This window comes from Lonchura striata, chromosome 37 (genome assembly GCF_046129695.1).
Source record: "Lonchura striata isolate bLonStr1 chromosome 37, bLonStr1.mat, whole genome shotgun sequence".
Taxonomy (NCBI): domain Eukaryota; kingdom Metazoa; phylum Chordata; class Aves; order Passeriformes; family Estrildidae; genus Lonchura; species Lonchura striata.
Window position 1 is genome coordinate 252,707 of NC_134639.1, and position 19,818 is coordinate 272,524.

Sequence of the window (19,818 nt, forward strand, 5' to 3'; positions counted from 1 at the left end):
GGGGATTTGGGGACTCCAGGATTTCGGGGTTTTTCTGTGCCTCCAGAGAGGATTTTTGGGGTGATTTCTGGATGATTTTGGGGTGATTTTTGGGTGATTTTGGGGGGATTTTGGGGGATTTGGGGACTCCAGGATTTCGGGGTTTTTCCGTGCCTCCACAGAGGATTTTTGGGGTGATTTCTGGGTGATTTTGGCAGGTTTCTGCCACTTCTACCTGCCCGAGGAGCAATACCCCAAGGGCTTCGCCTTCGACTGCGACGACGTCAACTTCGCCACCGACAACCTCTGCTTCGTGGGGCTCATGTCCATGATCGACCCGCCCCGCGCCGCCGTGCCCGACGCCGTCGGCAAGTGCCGCAGCGCCGGCATCAAGGTGGGACCCCCGAACCGCCCCCGGGTCCCCCCGGACCCCCAAGTCCCCCCCGGGACCCCCAAATCCTCCCCAAATTCCCCCTGAGCTTCCCTGCCCTGTCCCGCTGCTGTCAGCACTTTGGGTACCCAAAACGCCCAAAATCTTCCCCAAAAACCCCAAAATCTCTCCCAGAGACCCTCAAGACCACCTCTCAAATCTCCCAGACCCCCGGGACCCCCAAACTTCCCCCCCAAATCCCTGCTGGCACCCCCAAATCCTCCCCGAATTCCCCCTGAGCTTCCCTGCCCTGTCCCGCTGCTGTCGGCACTTTGGGTACCCAAAACCCCCAAAATCTTCCCTGAAAACCCCAAAATCTCTCCCAGAGACCCTCAAGACCCCCTCTCAAATCTCCCAGACCCCCGGGACCCCCAAATTGCCCCCCCAAATCCCTGCTGGCACCCCAAAATCCTCCCCAAATTCCCCCTGAGCTTCCCTGCCCTGTGCCTCTGCTGTCGGCACTTTGGGTACCCAAAACCCCCAAAATCTTCCCTGAAAACCCCAAAATCTCTCCCAGAGACCCTCAAGACCCCCTCTCAAATCTCCCAGACCCCCGGGACCCCCAAATTGCCCCCCCAAATCCCTGCTGGCACCCCAAAATCCTCCCCAAATTCCCCCTGAGCTTCCCTGCCCTGTGCCTCTGCTGTCGGCACTTTGGGTACCCAAAACCCCCAAAATCTTCCCCAAAACCCCAAAATCTCTCCCAGACACCCTCAAGACCACCTCTCAAATCTCCCAGACCCCCGGGACCCCCAAACTGCCTCCCCAAATCCCTGCTGGCACCCCAAAATCCTCCCCGAATTTCCCCAGAGCTTTCCTGCCCTGTGCCTCTGCTGTCGGCACTTTGGGTACCCAAAACCCCCAAAATCTTCCCTGAAAACCCCAAAATCCTCCCCCAAAACCCCAAAATCTCTCCCTGACCCTCTCAGGACCACCTCCCAAAATCTCCCAGACATCTCAGACCCCCAAACCACCCCCAGAATCCCCCCCGGGACCCCCAAATCCCCCCCGGGACCCCCAAATCCCCCCAAATTCCCCCTGAACTTCCCTGCCCTGTTCTTCTGCTGTCGGCATTTTCTGTACCCAAAACCCCCAAAATCTTCCCCAAAAACCCCAAAATCTCTCCCAGACACCCTCAAGACCCCCTCCCAAATCTCTCAGACCCCCGGGACCCCCAAACTGCCCCCCCAAATCCCTGCTGGGACCCCCGAATCCCCCCCAAATTCCCCCTGAGCTTCCCTGTCCCGTCCCGCTGCTGTCAGCATTTTCCATACCCAAAACCCCCCAAATCACCCCCAAATCCTCCCCAAAACCCCAAAATCTCTCCCTGACCCTCTCAGGACCCCCTCCCAAATCTCCCAGACATCTCAGACCCCCCACAAATTCCCCTCGGGATCCTCAAATCCCCCCCAAATTCCCCCTGAGCTTCTCCACCCTGTCCTTCTGCTGTTGGCACTTTGGGTACCCAAAACCCCAAAATCTTCCCCAAAAACCCCAAAATCTTCCACCAAAACCCCCAAATCCTCCCCCAAAACCCCAAATCCTCCCAAAAACCCCAAATCCTCCCCAAAACCCCCCGCAGGTGATCATGGTGACCGGTGACCACCCCATCACGGCCAAGGCCATCGCCAAGGGCGTGGGGATCATCTCCGAGGGCAACGAGACCGTGGAGGACATCGCGGCGCGCCTCAACATCCCCGTCAGCCAGGTGAACCCCAGGTGAGCCCCAGGTGAGATCTGGGGAGCCCCAGGTGAGCCCCAGGTGAGATCTGGGGAGCCCCAGGTGAGATTTGGGGAGCCCCAGGTCAGCCAGGTGAGCCCCAGGTGAGATTTGGGGAGCCCCAGGTGAGCCCCAGGTCAGCCAGGTGAGCTCCAGGTGAGCCCCAGGTCATCCAGGTGAGCTCCAGGTGATATTTGGGAGCCCCAGGTGAGCCCCAGGCCAGCCAGGTGAGCCCCAGGTGAGCCCCAGGTCAGCCAGGTGAGCCCCAGGTGAGATTTGGGGAGCCCCAGGTGAGCCCCAGGTGAGATTTGGAGCCCCAGGTGAGATTTGGGGAGCCCCAGGTGAGCTCCAGGTGAGATTTGGGGAGCCCCAGGCCAGCCAGGTGAGCCCCAGGTGAGCCCCAGGTGAGATTTGGGGAGCCCCAGGTGAGATTTGGGAGCCCCAGGTGAGCCCCAGGTGAGATTTGGGAGCCCCAGGTGAGCCCCAGGTGAGCCCCAGGTGAGCCCCAGGTGAGATTTGGGGAGCCCCAGGTGAGCCCCAGGTCAGCCAGGTGAACCCCAGATGAGCCCCAGGTGAGATTTGGGGAGCCCCAGGTGAGCCCCAGGTGAGATTTGGGGAACCCCAGGTGAGCCCCAGGTGAGATTTGGGAGCCCCAGGTGAGCCCCAGGCCAGCCAGGTGAGCCCCAGGTGAGCCCCAGATCAGCCAGGTGAACCCCAGGTGAGCCCCAGGTGAGATCTGGGGAGCCCCAGGTGAGCCCCAGGTGAGATTTGGGAGCCCCAGGTGAGCCCCAGATCAGCCAGGTGAGCTCCAGGTGAGATTTGGGAGACCCAGGTGAACCCCAGGTGAGATTTGGGAGACCCAGGTGAGCCCCAGGTGAAATTTGGGGAGCCCCAGGTGAGATTTGGGGAGCCCCAGGTGAGCCCCAGGTGAGATTTGGGAGCCCCAGGTGAGCCCCAGATCAGCCAGGTGAGCTCCAGGTGAGATTTGGGGAGCCCCAGGTGAGATTTGGGGAGCCCCAGGTGAGCCCCAGGTGAGATTTGGGGAGCCCCAGGTGAGCCCCAGGCCAGCCAGGTGAGCCCCAGGTGAGCCCCAGGTGAGATTTGGGAGCCCCAGGTGAGCCCCAGGTGGGGTCTCAGAGACATTTTCGGGGTTTCAGAGCCATTTTTGGGGTTCCTGTGCAATTTTTGGAGTTTCCAAGTCGCTTTTGGGTGCGGTTCCGGGGTTTTTGGGATTCCTGAGCCATTTTTGGGTGCGATTCCGGGGATTTGGGGATTCCTGAGCCGTTTTTGGGTGCGATTCCGGGGATTTGGGGATTCCTGAGCCGTTTTTGGGTGCGATTCCGGGGTTTTTGGGATTTCTGAGCCATTTTTGGGTGCGATTCCGGGGTTTTTGGGATTCCTGAGCCATTTTTGGGTGCGATTCCGGGGATTTGGGGATTCCTGAGCTGTTTTTGGGTGCGATTCCGGGGATTTGGGGATTCCTGAGCCGTTTTTGGGTGCGATTCCGGGGATTTGGGGATTCCTGAGCCGTTTTTGGGTGCGATTCCGGAGTTTTTGGGATTTCTGAGCCGTTTTTGGGTGCGATTCCGGGGTTTTTGGGATTCCTGAGCCATTTTTGGGTGCGATTCCGGGGATTTGGGGATTCCTGAGCCATTTTTGGGTGCAATTCCGGGGATTTGGGGATTCCTGAGCCGTTTTTGGGTGCGATTCCGGGGATTTGGGGATTCCTGAGCCGTTTTTGGGTGCGATTCCAGGGTTTTTGGGATTTCTGAGCCGTTTTTGGGTGCGATTCTGGGGTTTTCGGGATTCCTGAGCTGTTTTTGGGTGCGATTCCGGGGTTTTTGGGGATTCCTGAGCCGTTTTTGGGTGCGATTCCGGGGATTTGGGGATTCCTGAGCCGTTTTTGGGTACAATTCCGGGGATTTGGGGATTCCTGAGCCGTTTTTGGGTGCGATTCCGGGGATTTGGGGATTCCTGAGCCGCTTTTGGGTGCGATTCTGGGGATTTGGGGATTCCTGAGCCATTTTTGGGTGCGATTCCGGGGATTTGGGGATTCCTGAGCCGTTTTTGGGTGCGATTCTGGGGATTTGGGGATTCCTGAGCCGTTTTTGGGTGCGATTCTGGGGTTTTTGGGATTTCTGAGCCGTTTTTGGGTGCGATTCTGGGGTTTTTGGGATTTCTGAGCCGTTTTTGGGTGCGATTCCGGAGATTTTGGGATTCCTGAGCCATTTTTGGGTGCGATTCTGGGGTTTTTGGGATTCCTGAGCCATTTTTGGGTGCGATTCCGGGGTTTTTGGGGATTTCTGAGCCATTTTTGGGTGCGATTCCAGGGTTTTTGGGATTCCTGAGCCTTTTTTGAGTGCGATTCCGGGGTTTTTGGGATTTCTGAGCCGTTTTTGGGTGCGATTCTGGGGTTTTTGGGATTTCTGAGCCGTTTTTGGGTGCGATTCCGGGGTTTTTGGGATTTCTGAGCCGTTTTTGGGTGCGATTCCGGGGATTTTGGGATTTCTGAGCCGTTTTTGGGTGCGATTCCGGGGATTTGGGGATTTCTGAGCCGTTTTTGGGTACAATTCCGGGGATTTCGGGTCGCAGGGACGCCAAGGCGTGCGTGATCCACGGCACGGACCTGAAGGACATGAGCTCGGAGCAGATCGACGAGATCCTGCAGAACCACACCGAGATCGTCTTCGCCCGCACGTCCCCCCAGCAGAAGCTGATCATCGTCGAGGGCTGCCAGAGACAGGTGGGGGCACCCCAAAAACGGAGCCGGGAGCCCAAAAACAGAGCCGGGAGCCCAAAAACAGAGCTGGGACACCAAAACCAGACCCCAAACCCCAAAAACGGAGCCGGGAACCCAGAAACAGACCCCGAAACCCAAAAACAGACCCCAAACCCCAAAAATGGAGCCGGGAACCCAAAAACAGACCCCAAAACCCAAAAACAGAGCCGGGAACCCAAAAACAGAGCTGGGACACCAAAAACAGACCCCAAATCCCAAAAATGGAGCCGGGAACCCAAAACCAGACCCCAAACCCCAAAAACAGAGCTGGGACACCAAAAACAGACCCCAAACCCCAAAAACAGAGCTGGGACACCAAAAACAGACCCCAAAACCCAAAAACAGAGCCGGGAACCCAAAAACAGAGCTGGGACACCAAAAACGGAGCCATGAACCCAAAAACAGACCCCAAACCCCAAAACCAGAGCCAGGAACCCAAAACCAGACCCCAAACCCCAAAAATGGAGCCGGGAACCCAAAACCAGAGCCGGGAACCCAAAAACGGAGCTGGGACACCAAAAACAGACCCCAAACCCCAAAAACTGAGCCGGGAACCCAAAAACAAACCCGGGAACCCAAAAACTGAGCCGGGAAACCAAAAACAGAGTCGGGAACCCAAAAACAGACCCCAAACCCCAAAAATGGAGCCGGGAACCCAAAAACAGACCCCAAACCCCAAAACCAGAGCCGGGAACCCAAAAACAGACCCCAAACCCCAAAAACTGAGCCGGGAACCCAAAAACAGACACGGGAACCCAAAAACAGACCCCAAACCCCAAAAACAGAGCCGGGAACCCAAAAATGGAGCCGGGAACCCAAAAATGGAGCCGGGAACCCAAAAACAGACCCGGGAACCCAAAAACAGACCCCAAACCCCAAAAACAGACCCGGGAACCCAAAAACAGACCCCAAACCCCAAAAACAGAGCCGGGAACCCAAAAATGGAGCCGGGAACCCAAAAACTGAGCCGGGAACCCAAAAACTGAGCCGGGAACCCAAAAACAGAGCCATGAACCCAAAAAAAGACCCCAAACCCCAAAAACTGAGCCGGGAACCCAGAAATTGAGCCGGGAACCCAAAAACAGAGCCGGGACACCAAAAACAGACCCCAAACCCCAAAAACAGAGCCGGGAACCCAAAACCAGACCCCAAACCCCAAAAACAGACCCCAAACCCCAAAAACAGACCCCAAACCCCAAAAACAGAGCCCAAACCCCAAAAACAGAGCCGGGAACCCAAAAACAGACCCCAAACCCCAAAAATGGAGCCGGGAACCCAAAAAAGGAAATGGGACCCCAAAAATGGAGCCGGGAACCCAAAAACAGAGCTGAGATCCCAGAAATGGAGCCGGCACCCCAAAATCCCAAAAACAGCCTCTGGAAACCCAAAAATGGAGCCGGGACCCCAAAAACTGAGCCGGGAACCCAAAAATGGATCCAGGACACCAAAAACAGAGCCGGGACCCCAAAACCCCAAAAACAACCTCTGGAAACCCAAAACGTGCCCCAGGAACCCAAAAATTCCCCCAGGAACCCAAAAACTGCCCCCGGGACCCCAAAACCCCAAAAACTACCCCTGGGAGCCCAAAATTTGTCCCAGGACCCCAAAACTGCCCCCAACACACATCGATGTCCCCAGTCCCCTGATGTCCCCAAATCCCAAACGTCCCCAAATCCCCCAAAATCCCCCAAATCCCCCCAAACGTCCCCAAATCCCAAAATCCCCCAAATCCCCCCAAACGTCCCCAAATCCCAAAATCCCCCAAATCCCCCCAAACGTCCCCGCCGTGCGCCGGGCGCCATCGACATCGGCGTGGCCACGGCCCCAGCACCCCCAAATGTCCCAAAAATCCCCCAAAATAAAAAAAAAAAAATCCCCCAAATCCCTCCAAAATTCCTGAAAAATTCCCCAAAAATTCCTGAAAAATTCCCCAAAAATCTCCAACGTCCCCAGCCCCAATTTCCCCCATTTCTCGGCCGTTTTTCACCCGATTTTCACCAAATTTGTGACTTTTTTCCCCGTTTTTCCCCGTTTTTTCCCCGTTTTTTCCCGTTTTTTCCCCGTTTTTTCCCGTTTTTTCCCGTTTTTTCCCTTTTTCGCCCCGTTTCGGCCGCAGGGCGCCATCGTGGCGGTGACGGGCGACGGCGTCAACGACTCGCCGGCGCTGAAGAAGGCCGACATCGGCGTGGCCATGGGCATCGCCGGCTCCGACGTGTCCAAGCAGGCGGCCGACATGATCCTGCTGGACGACAACTTCGCCTCCATCGTCACCGGCGTCGAGGAGGGTCCGGCGGGGCTGGGGGCGGCGTGGGGACATCGGGGGATTGGGGGATTTGGGACACTTTGGGGGGATTGGGGAAATTTGGGAGGAATGGGGAAATTGGGGACTTTGGGGACATCGGGGGATTGGGGGATCTGGGGACATCGGGGGGATTGGGGACATTGGGGGGATTGGGGACACTTTGGGGGGATTGGGGAAATTTGGGGGGAATGGGGGATTGGGGCATTGGGGACAATTTGGGGACATTGGGGATATTGGGGGATTGGGGGGATTTGGGACACTTTGGGGGGATTGGGGACTTTGGGGGGATTGGGGAAATTTGGGAGGAATGGGGGATTGGGGACAATTTGGGGACATCGGGGGGATTGGGGGATTTGGGACACTTTGGGGGGATTGGGGAAATTTGGGAGGAATGGGGGATTGGGGAGATTTGGAACAATTTGGGGACATCGGGGGGATTGGGGACATTGGGGATTGGGGGGATTTGGGACACTTTGGGGGGATTGGGGAAATTTGGGGGGAATGGGGGATTGGGGACTTTGGGGACATCGGGGGGATTGGGGATATTGGGGGATTGGGGGGATTTGGGGACATCGGGGGATTGGGGGATCTGGGGACAATTTGGGGACATCGGGGGGATTGGGGATATTGGGGGATTGGGGGGATTTGGGACACTTTGGGGGGATTGGGGAAATTTGGGAGGAATGGGGGATTGGGGACTTTGGGGGGATTGGGGGATTGGGGGATCTGGGGACAATTTGGGGACATTGGGGACATTGGGGACATTGGGGATTGGGGGGATCTGGGGTCAATTTGGGGACATTGGGGGGGATTGGGGGATTTGGGGACAATTTGGGGGGATTGGGGAAATTTGGGGGGAATGGGGGATTGGGGACTTCGGGGACATCGGGGGGATTGGGGGATTGGGGGATTGGGGGACATCGGGGGGATTTGGGACACTTTGGGGGGATCTGGGGACAATTTGGGGACATTTGGGACATTGGGGGATTGGGGGGATTTGGGACAGATTGGGGAAATTTGGGAGGAATGGGGGATTGGGGCATTGGGGACTTTGGGGACATTGGGGGGATTGGGGACAATTTGGGGGGATTTGGGGAAATTTGGGGGTATTTGAGGGCATTGGGGAGATTTGGGACAATTTGGGGACATTGGGGGCATTGGGGGATTTAGAACACTTTGTGGGGATTGGGGGAATTGGGGGATTGGGGAAATTTGGGAGGTTTGGGGGCATTGGGGACAATTTGAGGGGACTTGGGGACATTTTGGGGACATTGGGGGATTGGGGACATTTGGACGTTTTGGGGACATTGGGGGGACTGGGAGATTGGAGACATTGGGGACATCGGGGACACTTTGGGGGGATTTTGGGGACATTGAGGACACTGGGGACACTTTGGGGGGGATTGGGGACACTGAGGACAATTTTGGGACGCTGGGGGGGCTGGGGACACTTTGGGGACACTCTGGGGACATTTGGGCGTCCCCCCAGGGCGGCTGATCTTCGACAACCTGAAGAAGTCGATCGCCTACACGCTGACCAGCAACATCCCCGAGATCACCCCGTTCCTGCTCTTCATCATGGCCAACATCCCGCTGCCGCTGGGCACCATCACCATCCTCTGCATCGACCTGGGCACCGACATGGTGAGGGGCCCAAAAACCCCAAAATCCACCCCAAAATCCAGCCCAAATCCAGCCCAGAACTCCAAACCCATCCCAAACCCAAATCCACCCCAAAACCCACCCCAAATCCACCCAAAACCCCAAAATCCAGCCCAAATCCAGCCCAGAACTCCAAACCCATCCCAAACCCAAATCCACCCCAAAATCCACCCCAAATCCACCCAAAACCCCCAAAATCCACCCCAAAATCCAGCCCAGAACTCCAAACCCATCCCAAACCCAAATCCACCCCAAAATCCACCCCAAATCCACCCAAAAACCCCAAAATCCAGCCCAAATCCAGCCCAGAACTCCAAACCCATCCCAAACCCAAATCCACCCCAAAACCCACCCCAAATCCACCCAAAAACCCCAAAATCCACCCCAAAATCCACCCCAAAATCCAGCCCAGAACTCCAAACCCATCCCAAACCCAAATCCACCCCAAAATCCACCCCAAATCCACCCAAAAACCCCAAAATCCACCCCAAAATCCAGCCCAAATCCAGCCCAGAACTCCAAACCCATCCCAAACCCAAATCCACCCCAAAACCCACCCCAAATCCACCCAAAAACCACAAAATCCACCCCAAAATCCAGCCCAGAACTCCAAACCCATCCCAAACCCAAATCCACCCCAAAATCCACCCCAAATCCACCCAAAAACCACAAAATCCACCCCAAAATCCAGCCCAGAACTCCAAACCCATCCCAAACCCAAATCCACCCAAAAACCCCAAAATCCACCCCAAAATCCAGCCCAGAACTCCAAACCCATCCCAAACCCAAATCCACCCCAAAAACCCCAAAATCCACCCCAAAAACCCCAAATCAACCCCAGAGACCCCAAAACCCCCTCAGGGACCCCAAACCCACCCCAAAACACCAAAATCCTCCCCAGAAACCCCAAACCCACCCCAAAACCCCCTCAGGGATCCCCAGACTTTTGCAGTGCCCCCCACATTTTTAGGGTCACCCTCCCGTTTTTGGGGTGAGTCCCATTTTTGGGGTGACCCTCCCGTTTTTGGGGTGGGTCCTGTTTTTGGGGTGAGTCCCACTTTTAGGGTGAGTCCCGTTTTTGGGGTGGTTCCCGTTTTTGGGGTGGGTCTCGTTTTTGGGGTGAGTCCCGTTTTTGGGGTGACCCTCCGTTTTTGGGGTGGTTCCCGTTTTTGGGGTGGGTCCCGTTTTTGGGGTGGGTCCCACTTTTGGGGTGACCCTCCCGTTTTTGGGGTGACCCTCCCACTTTTGGGGTAACCCTCCGTTTTTGGGGTGACCCTCCGTTTTTGGGGTGGTTCCCGTTTTTGGGATGACTCTCCCATTTTTGAGGTGGGTCCCGTTTTTAGGGTGACCCTCCGTTTTTGGGGTGGGTCCCGTTTTTGGGATGACTCTCCCATTTTTGGGGTGGGTCCCGTTTTTGGGGTGACCCTCCATTTTTGGGGTGGGTCCCGTTTTTGGGGTGACCCTCCGTTTTCGGGGCGCCCCAGGTCCCCGCCATCTCCCTGGCCTACGAGGCGGCCGAGAGCGACATCATGAAACGGCAGCCGAGGAACCCGCGCAGCGACAAGCTGGTCAACGAGCGGCTCATCAGCATGGCCTATGGCCAGATCGGTCAGTGGGCACTCGGGGTCACTCAGGGGTCACTCACTGGTCATTTGGGGTCACTCAGGGGTCACTCAGGGTCACTCACTGGTCATTTGGGGTCACTCAGGGTCATTTGGGGTCACTCATCAGCATGGCCTACGGCCAGATCGGTCAGTGGCCACTCGGGGTCACTCGGGGGTCACTCACTGGTCATTTGGGGTCATTCATGGTCACTCATCAGCATGGCCTACGGCCAGATCGGTCAGTGGGCACTCAGCGGTCACTCGGGGTCATTCACTGGTCATTTGGGGTCATTCAGGGTCACTCAGCATGGCCTACGGCCAGATCGGTCAGTGGGCACTCACTGGTCACTCGGGGTCATTCGGGGTCACTCAGCATGGCCTACGGCCAGATCGGTCAGTGGGCACTCACCGGTCACTCGGGGGTCACTCAGGGGTCACTCACTGGTCATTTGGGGTCACTCAGGGGGCATTCGGGGTCACTCATCAGCATGGCCTACGGCCAGATCGGTCAGTGGGCACTCACTGGTCACTCGGGGTCATTCGGGGTCACTCAGCATGGCCTACGGCCAGATCGGTCAGTGGGCACTCACTGGTCATTCGGGGTCACTCACTGGTCATTTGGGGTCATTTGGGGTCATTCAGGGTCACTCATCAGCATGGCCTACGGCCAGATCGGTCAGTGGGCACTCACTGGTCACTCAGGGGTCACTCACTGGTCATTTGGGGTCATTCAGGGTCACTCATCAGCATGGCCTACGGCCAGATCGGTCAGTGGGCACTCACTGGTCACTCGGGGTCATTCGGGGTCACTCAGCATGGCCTACGGCCAGATCGGTCAGTGGGCACTCACTGGTCACTCGGGGTCACTCACTGGTCATTTGGGGTCATTCACTGGTCATTTGGGGTCATTCAGGGTCACTCATCAGCATGGCCTACGGCCAGATCGGTCAGTGGGCACTCACTGGTCACTCAGGGGTCACTCACTGGTCATTTGGGGTCATTCAGGGTCACTCATCAGCATGGCCTACGGCCAGATCGGTCAGTGGCCACTCACTGGTCACTCGGGGTCACTCACTGGTCATTTGGGGTCATTTGGGGTCACTCATCAGCATGGCCTACGGCCAGATCGGTCAGTGGGCACTCACTGGTCACTCGGGGTCATTCGGGGTCACTCATCAGCATGGCCTACGGCCAGATCGGTCAGTGGCCACTCAGCGGTCACTCGGGGTCATTCGGGGTCACTCATCAGCATGGCCTACGGCCAGATCGGTCAGTGGGCACTCACCGGTCACTCACTGGTCATTTGGGGTCATTCAGGGTCACTCATCAGCATGGCCTACGGCCAGATCGGTCAGTGGGCACTCGGGGTCACTCGGGGTCACTCACTGGTCATTTGGGGTCATTCGGGGTCACTCATCAGCATGGCCTACGGCCAGATCGGTCAGTGGGCACTCGGGGTCACTCAGGGTCACTCACTGGTCACTCAGGGGTCACTCACTGGTCATTTGGGGTCATTCGGGGTCACTCATCAGCATGGCCTACGGCCAGATCGGTCAGTGGGCACTCACTGGTCACTCAGGGGTCACTCACTGGTCATTTGGGGTCATTTGGGGTCACTCATCAGCATGGCCTACGGCCAGATCGGTCAGTGGTCACTCACTGGTCACTCGGGGTCATTCGGGGTCACTCATCAGCATGGCCTACGGCCAGATCGGTCAGTGGGCACTCACTGGTCACTCGGGGTCATTTGGGGTCATTCAGGGTCACTCATCAGCATGGCCTACGGCCAGATCGGTCAGTGGGCACTCGGGGTCACTCAGGGGTCACTCACTGGTCACTCACTGGTCATTTGGGGTCATTCACTGGTCATTTGGGGTCATTCAGGGTCACTCATCAGCATGGCCTACGGCCAGATCGGTCAGTGGGCACTCGGGGTCACTCAGGGGTCACTCACTGGTCATTTGGGGTCACTCAGGGGTCATTCGGGGTCACTCATCAGCATGGCCTACGGCCAGATCGGTCAGTGGGCACTCGGGGTCACTCGGGGTCATTCAGGGTCACTCATCAGCATGGCCTACGGCCAGATCGGTCAGTGGGCACTCACTGGTCATTTGGGGTCATTCGGGGTCACTCATCAGCATGGCCTACGGCCAGATCGGTCAGTGGTCACTCGGGGTCACTCAGGGGTCACTCACTGGTCATTCTGGGTCATTTTGGGGTCAGTTTGCGTCATTCTGGGTCATTCTGGGTCAACGAGTGGTCCCCTTGTGTCCCACCGGGTCCTGGTGACTCCCGCTGGGTGCCGGTGACTCCCGTTGCGTGCCAGTGACTCCCGTTGGGTGCCGGTGAATCCTGCCAAGTCCCGGTGACTCCCACTGGGTCCTGGTGACTCCTGGTGGCTCCCGTTGGGTGCCGGTGGCTCCCGGTGACTCCCATTGCGTCCCAGTGACTCCTGGTGACTCCCATTGGGTGCTGGTGGCTCCTGCTGGGTCCTGGTGACTCCCGGTGACTCCCATTGGGTGCCGGTGGCTCCCGCCGGGTGCCAGTGACTCCTGGTGACTCCCATTGGGTGCCGGTGGCTCCCATTGGGTCCCAGTGACTCCCGTTGGATGCCGGTGGCTCCCGTTGGGTGCCGGTGACTCCCATTGGGTGCCGGTGGCTCCCATTGGGTGCCGGTGGCTCCTGTTGGGTCCCGGTGGCTCCCATTGGGTCCCAGTGACTCCCATTGGGTCCCGGTGACTCCCATTGGCTCCCAGTGACTCCCATTGGGTCCCAGTGACTCCCATTGGCTCCCAGTGACTCCCATTGGGTCCCGGTGACTCCCATTGGGTGCCGGTGACTCCCGTTGGGTGCCGGTGGCTCCCATTGGGTGCCGGTGGCTCCCATTGGGTCCCGGTGACTCCCATTGGGTCCCGGTGACTCCCATTGGGTCCCGGTGACTCCCGTTGGGTGCCGGTGGCTCCCGCTGGGTCCTGGTGACTCCCGGTGACTCCCATTGGGTCCCGGTGACTCCCGTTGGGTCCCGGTGACTCCCATTGGGTCCCAGTGACTCCCGTTGGGTGCCGGTGGCTCCCGCTGGGTGCCGGTGGCTCCTGCTGGGTCCTGGTGACTCCCGGTGACTCCCATTGGGTGCCGGTGGCTCCCGCCGGGTCCCAGTGACTCCTGGTGACTCCCATTGGGTGCTGGTGACTCCCGTTGGGTGCCGCTGGCTCCCGATGACTCCCGCCGGCTCCCGGTGGCTCCCGCTGGGTGCCGGTGGCTCCCGCCGGGTGCCAGCGCCCTGAAGCCGCTGTGGCCGCAGGGATGATCCAGGCGCTGGGCGGGTTCTTCGCCTACTTCGTGATCCTGGCGGAGAACGGCTTCCTGCCCTCGTGCCTGGTGGGCATCCGGCTGCGCTGGGACGACCGCACCATCAACGACCTGGAGGACTCCTACGGGCAGCAGTGGGTGAGTCCCAAAAATGGGGATCCCGAAAAATGGGGATCCCGAAAAATGGGGATTCCCGAAAAATGGGGATCCTGAGAAATGGGGATCCCAAAAAATGGGGATCCTGAAAATGGGGATCCTGAGAAATGGGGATTCCTGAAAAATGGGGATCCCAAAAAATGGGGATCCCAAAAAATGGGGATCCCAAAAAAAGGGGATTCCCGAAAAATGGGGATCCTGAGAAATGGGGATCCCAAAAAATGGGGATCCCCAAAAAATGGGGATGCCGAAAAATGGGGATCCCCGAAAAATGGGGATCCTGAAAATGGGGATCCCGAAAAATGGGGATCCTGAAAATGGGGATCCCAAAAAATGGGGATCCTGAAAATGGGGATCCTGAGAAATGGGGATCCCCAAAAAATGGGGATCCTGAGAAATGGGGATCCCAAAAAATGGGGATCCCGAAAAATGGGGATCCCGAAAAATGGGGATCCCAAAAAATGGGGATCCTGAAAATGGGGATCCCCAAAAAATGGGGATCCCGAAAAATGGGGATCCCCGAAAAATGGGGATCCCAAAAAATGGGGATCCCGAAAAATGGGGATCCCCGTAAAATGGGGATTCCCAAAAAATCAGAATCCTGAAAATGAGGGTCTCTGAAAATGGGGTCCCAAAAAAACGGGGATGTCCAAAAATGGGAATCCTGAGAAATGGAAATCTCTGAAAATGGGGATCCCAAAAAATGGGAATCCTGAGAAATGGGGATCCTGAAAATGGGGGTCTCTGAATAAGGAATCCCAAAAAATGGGGATCCCAAAAAATGGGGATCCCAAAAAATGGGATCTCAAAAAATAGGGTTCCAAAAAAATGGAAATCTCTGAAAATGGGGATTCCCTAAAATGGGAATCCTGAAAATGGGGGTCTCTGAAAATGGGGATCCCAAAAAACGGGGATGACTGAAAAATGGGAATCCTGAGAAATGGGGATCCCAAAAAATGGGGATCCCTGAAAATGGAAATCTCTGAAAATGGGAATCCTGAAAATGGGGGTCTCTGAAAATGGGGTCCCAAAATACGGGGATGTCCAAAAAATGGGAATCCTGAGAAATGGGGATCCCAAAAAATGGGGATCCTGAGGAATGGGAATCTCTAAAAATGGGGGTCCCTGAAAATGGGGGTTCCAGAAAATGGGAATCCCAAAAAATCAGAATCCTGAAAAATGGGGGTCTGTGCACCCCAAATCTCGGGATTGGGGGGGGTCTGCGCACCCCAAATCCTGGCACGGGCTGGGGGCTGCGCACCCCAAATCCCGGGACGGGGGGGTCTTTGCACCCCAAATCCCAGGATTGGGTGGGGCTGCGCACCCCAAATCCCGGGATTGGGGGGGGGTCTGTGCACCCCAAATCCCGGGATTGGGCGGGGTCTTTGCACCCCAAATCCCAGTATGGGGGGGGGTCTGTGCACCCCAAATCCTGGGACGGGGGGGTCTTTGCACCCCAAATCCCGGGACGGGGGTGTCTTTGCACCCCAAATCCCGGGATTGGGGAGGGTCTTTGCACCCCAAATCCCGGGATTGGGGGGGGTCTGTGCACCCCAAATCCCATTTTTGGGGGGATTTTCCCCCCTTTCCCCCCCCACCCGCGGGAGGCTCACATCGGGGGGGCCGGGGGCGATCCGGGGGTCGGCGGCGGAATTTGGGGAGGGGTCCCTGACGCCCCCCGGCCCCCCCAGACCTACGAGCAGCGCAAGGTGGTGGAGTTCACGTGCCACACGGCGTTCTTCGTCAGCATCGTGGTGGTGCAGTGGGCCGACCTCATCATCTGCAAGACGCGCCGCAACTCCGTCTTCCAGCAGGGCATGAAGTGAGGGGCGCCCCGAAATCCCGGGCGGGTCCCCGAAATCCCGGGGGGGTCCCCGAATTCCCGGGGGATCCCCGAATTCCTGGGAGAATCGCTGAATCGCTGGGAGCGTCCCCAAAACTACGGGGAGGGGGATGCGGCATCAATAGGGCTGGAGGGGCTGGATTTGGGGGGGGTCCCCGAAATTCTGGGGGGGGTCTCCGAAATCCCGGGGGGTTCCTCGAATTCCCGGGGGGGTCCCCGAATTCCCGAGGGGGTCCCCGAATTCCTGGGAGAATCGCTGAATCGCTGGGAGCGTCCCCAAAACTATGGGGAGGGGGATGCGGCATCAATAGGGCTGGAGGGGCTGGATTTGGGGGGGGTCCCCGAAATTCCGGGGGGGTCCCCGAATTCCCGGGGGGGTCCCCTAATTCCCGGGGGGGTCCCCGAAATCCCGGGGGGGTCCCCGAATTCCCGAGGGGGTCCCCGAATTCCTGGGAGAATCGCTGAATCGCTGGGAGCGTCCCCAAAACTACGGGGAGGGGGATGCGGCATCGATAGGGCTGGAGGGGCTGGATTTGGGGGGGGGGTCCCCGAAATCCCGAGGGGGTCCCCGAATTCCCGAGGGGGTCCCCGAATTCCCGGGGGGGTCCCCGAATTCCAGAGGGGGTCCCCGAATTCCTGGGAGAATCGCTGAATCGCTGGGAGCGTCCCCAAAACTATGGGGAGGGGGATGCGGTATCAATAGGGCTGGAGGGGCTGGATTTGGGGGGGGTCCCCGAAATCCCGAGGGGGTCCCCGAAATCCCGGGGGGTCCCCGAATTACCGAGGGGATCCCCGAATTCCCGGGGGGGTCCCCGAATTCCATAGGGGGTCCCCGAATTCCCGGGGGGGTCCCCTAAATCCTGGGAGAATCGCTGAATCGCTGGGAGCGTCCCCAAAACTACGGGGAGGGGGATGCGGCATCAATAGGGCTGGAGGGGCTGGATTTGGGGGGGGTCCCCGAAATTCTGGGGGGGTCTCCGAATTACTGAGGGGATCCCCGAATTCCCGGGCGGGTCCCCGAAATCCCGGGGGGGTCCCCGAATTCCCGGGGGGGTCCCCGAATTCCTGGGAGAATCGCTGAATCGCTGGGAGCGTCCCCAAAACTACGGGGAGGGGGATGCGGCATCGATAGGGCTGGAGGGGCTGGATTTGGGGGGGGTCCCCGAAATTCTGGGGGGGTCTCCGAATTACTGAGGGGATCCCCGAATTCCCGGGCGGGTCCCCGAATTCCCGGGGGGGTCCCCGAATTCCTGGGAGAATCGCTGAATCGCTGGGAGCGTCCCCAAAACTACGGGGAGGGGGATGCGGCATCGATAGGGCTGGAGGGGCTGGATTTGGGGGGGGGGGTCCCCGAAATCCTTGGAGAGTCCCCGAAATCCTTGGAGGGTCCCCGAATTCCCGGGGGGGTCCCCGAAATCCCGGGGGGGTCCCCGAATTCCCGAGGGGGTCCCCTAAATCCTGGGAGAATCGCTGAATCGCTGGGAGCGTCCCCAAAACTACGGGGAGGGGGATGCGGTATCAATAGGGCTGGAGGGGCTGGATTTGGGGGGGGTCCCCGAAATTCTGGGGGGGTCTCCGAATTCCCGGGGGATCCCCGAAATCCCGGGCGGGTCCCCGAATTCCCGAGGGGGTCCCCGAATTCCTGGGAGAATCGCTGAATCGCTGGGAACATCCTCAAAAAAGGGGAGGGGGATGCGGCATCGACGGGGCTGGATTTGGATTTGGGCGGGGGTCCCCGAAATTCTGGGGGTGGTCCCTGAATTCCTGGAGAGGAGCCCCAGTTTTGGGGGGATTTTTGGGGGGAATTTAGGAGGAATTTAGGGGGAATTTTGAGGGGATTTAGGAAGTATTTTGGGGGAATTTGAAGCGATTTTGGAGCGATTTTCCAGGGATTTTTGAGGGAATTTAGGAGGAATTTGGGGGGATTTTTGGGGGGAATTTGGGAGGAATTTAGGGGGAATTTTGAGGAGATTTAGGAGGTATTTTGGGGGAATTTGAAGCGATTTTGGAGCGATTTTCCAGGGATTCTTGGGGGAATTTATGGGGAATTTTGAGGGGATTTAGGAAGTGTTTTGGGGGAATTTGAAGCGATTTTGGAGCGATTTTCTAGGGATTCTTGGGGGAATTTAGGGGGAATTTTGAGGAGATTTAGGAGGTATTTTGGGGGAATTTGAAGCGATTTTGGAGCGATTTTCCAGGGATTCTTGGGGGAATTTTGGGTGACCCCCAAAGCGATTTTTGGGGGCACCCTGTGTCCAACACCCCCAATCATCCCCCGCGGGGAAATCCGGGATTTTGGGGTGGATCCGCTCAGCTTTGGGGGCGCGGGGGTGGGATTTTGATTTAATTTAAATTTGATTTATTTCTTTGTGGGGAGGGGTCCCCGCTGACGGGATTTTGGGGGGTTTTCCCCCGTTTTTTGGCAGGAATAAAATCCTGATTTTCGGGCTCTTCGAGGAGACGGCGCTGGCGGCGTTCCTGTCCTACTGCCCCGGCATGGACGTGGCGCTGCGCATGTACCCCCTGAAGTGAGCCCGATTTGGGGAGGGGGCTGGGACCCCCAGAATTGGGGAGGGGGCTGGGACCCCCCCCAAAATAACCGGGACGGGGCTGGGACACCCAAAATTGGGGAGGGGGCTGGGACCCCCCCCAAAATAACCGGGACAGGGCTGGGACCCCCAGACCTGAGCCCAATTTGGGGAGGGGGCTCTGGGACCCCCAGAATTGGGGAGGGGGCTCTGGGACCCCAAACCTGGGACGGGGCTGGGACCCCCAAAATTGGGAGGGGGCTGGGACCCCCTGAAGTGAGCCCAATTTGGGGAGGGGGCTGGGACCCCCAAAATTGGGAGGGGGCTGGGACCCCCTGAAGTGAGCCCAATTTGGGGAGGGGGCTGGGACCCCCAGAATTGGGAGGGGGCTGGGACCCACCCCAAAATAACCGGGATGGGGCTGGGACCCCCAAAATAACCGCGACAGGGCTGGGACCCCCTGAAGTGAGCCAAGATTGGGGAGGGGGCTGGGACCCCCAAAATTGGGGAGGGGGCTCTGGGACCCCCCAAAGTGAGCCCAATTTGGGGAGGGGGCTGGGACCCCCAAAATCCGGGAGGGGGCTGGGACCCCCCCAAAATAACCGGGACGGGGCTGGGACCCCCAAAATTGGGGAGGGGGCTCTGGGACCCCAAACCTGGGACGGGGCTGGGACCCCCAAAATTGGGGACGGGGCTGGGACCCCCCCCAAAATAACCGGGATGGGGCTGGGACCCCCAAAATTGGGGAGGGGGCTCTGGGACCCCAAACCTGGGACGGGGCTGGGACCCCCAAAATAACCGCGACAGGGCTGGGACCCCCAAAATTGGGAGGGGGCTGGGACCCCCAAAATTGGGGAGGGGGCTCTGGGACCCCCCAAACTGAGCCCAATTTGGGGAGGGGGCTCTGGGACCCCCTGAAGGGGCGGGACCGGAGATTTTGGGGCGGTTCAGGCAATTTTTGGGGGATTTTTGAGGGATTTTGGGGGGTTTGAGGAATTTTTGGGGGTTGAGGGATTTTGGAGCGATTTTTGAGTGATTTTTTGGGGACTTTGAGCAATTTTGGGGAATTTTCAGCAATTTTTGGGGGGTTTCGAGTGATTTTTTAGGGTTTTGAGAATTTTTTAGGGTTCGGGTGATTCTCGTGGGGATTTGGAGGATTTTTTTCATGGATTTTGCCCATTTTTGGTGGATTTTCACCATTTTTGGGTGTATTTTGCCCATTTTATCATTTATTTGCACCATTGTTTTGGGAATTTTCATCACTTTTGGGAGGATTTTCAGCATTTCGTTATTTTGAGAACTTTCAGGGGTATTTTGCCAATCTTTTGGTGCATTTTCACCATTTTTGGTGCATTTTCACCATTTTGGGTGCATTTTCACCATTTTTGGGGTGCATTTTCACCATTTTTTGGGTGCATTTTCAGCATTTTGGGGGAATTTTCACCATTTAGGGATTTTGAGCATTTTCTGGTGTATTTTGCCCATCTTTAAATGTTTTTTCACCAT

General features: G+C 57.7%; 1 protein-coding gene across 7 annotated transcripts in view; it reads left to right on the forward strand.

The window, feature by feature from the left end:
- The window catches only part of ATP1A3 (ATPase Na+/K+ transporting subunit alpha 3), a 54,718-nt gene that overhangs the window by 33,085 nt on the left and 1,815 nt on the right, over nt 1–19,818 (forward strand). For 4 of the 7 annotated variants that reach the window (XM_077789802.1, XM_077789801.1, XM_077789804.1 and 1 more), the window contains 9 exons: nt 198–373; nt 1,992–2,128; nt 4,722–4,872; nt 7,025–7,193; nt 8,700–8,854; nt 10,357–10,480; nt 13,778–13,923; nt 15,633–15,763; nt 18,211–18,312. In XM_077789802.1, coding sequence (XP_077645928.1) covers nt 198–373; nt 1,992–2,128; nt 4,722–4,872; nt 7,025–7,193; nt 8,700–8,854; nt 10,357–10,480; nt 13,778–13,923; nt 15,633–15,763; nt 18,211–18,312 — 1,291 coding nt within the window. Of the gene's footprint in view, nt 1–197; nt 374–1,991; nt 2,129–2,834; nt 2,848–2,963; nt 2,973–4,721; nt 4,873–7,024; nt 7,194–8,699; nt 8,855–10,356; nt 10,481–12,608; nt 12,635–13,777; nt 13,924–15,632; nt 15,764–18,210; nt 18,313–19,818 lie in introns of those variants that run through there. The other 3 variants (XM_077789806.1, XM_077789805.1, XM_077789807.1) reach the window with 3 other exon arrangements.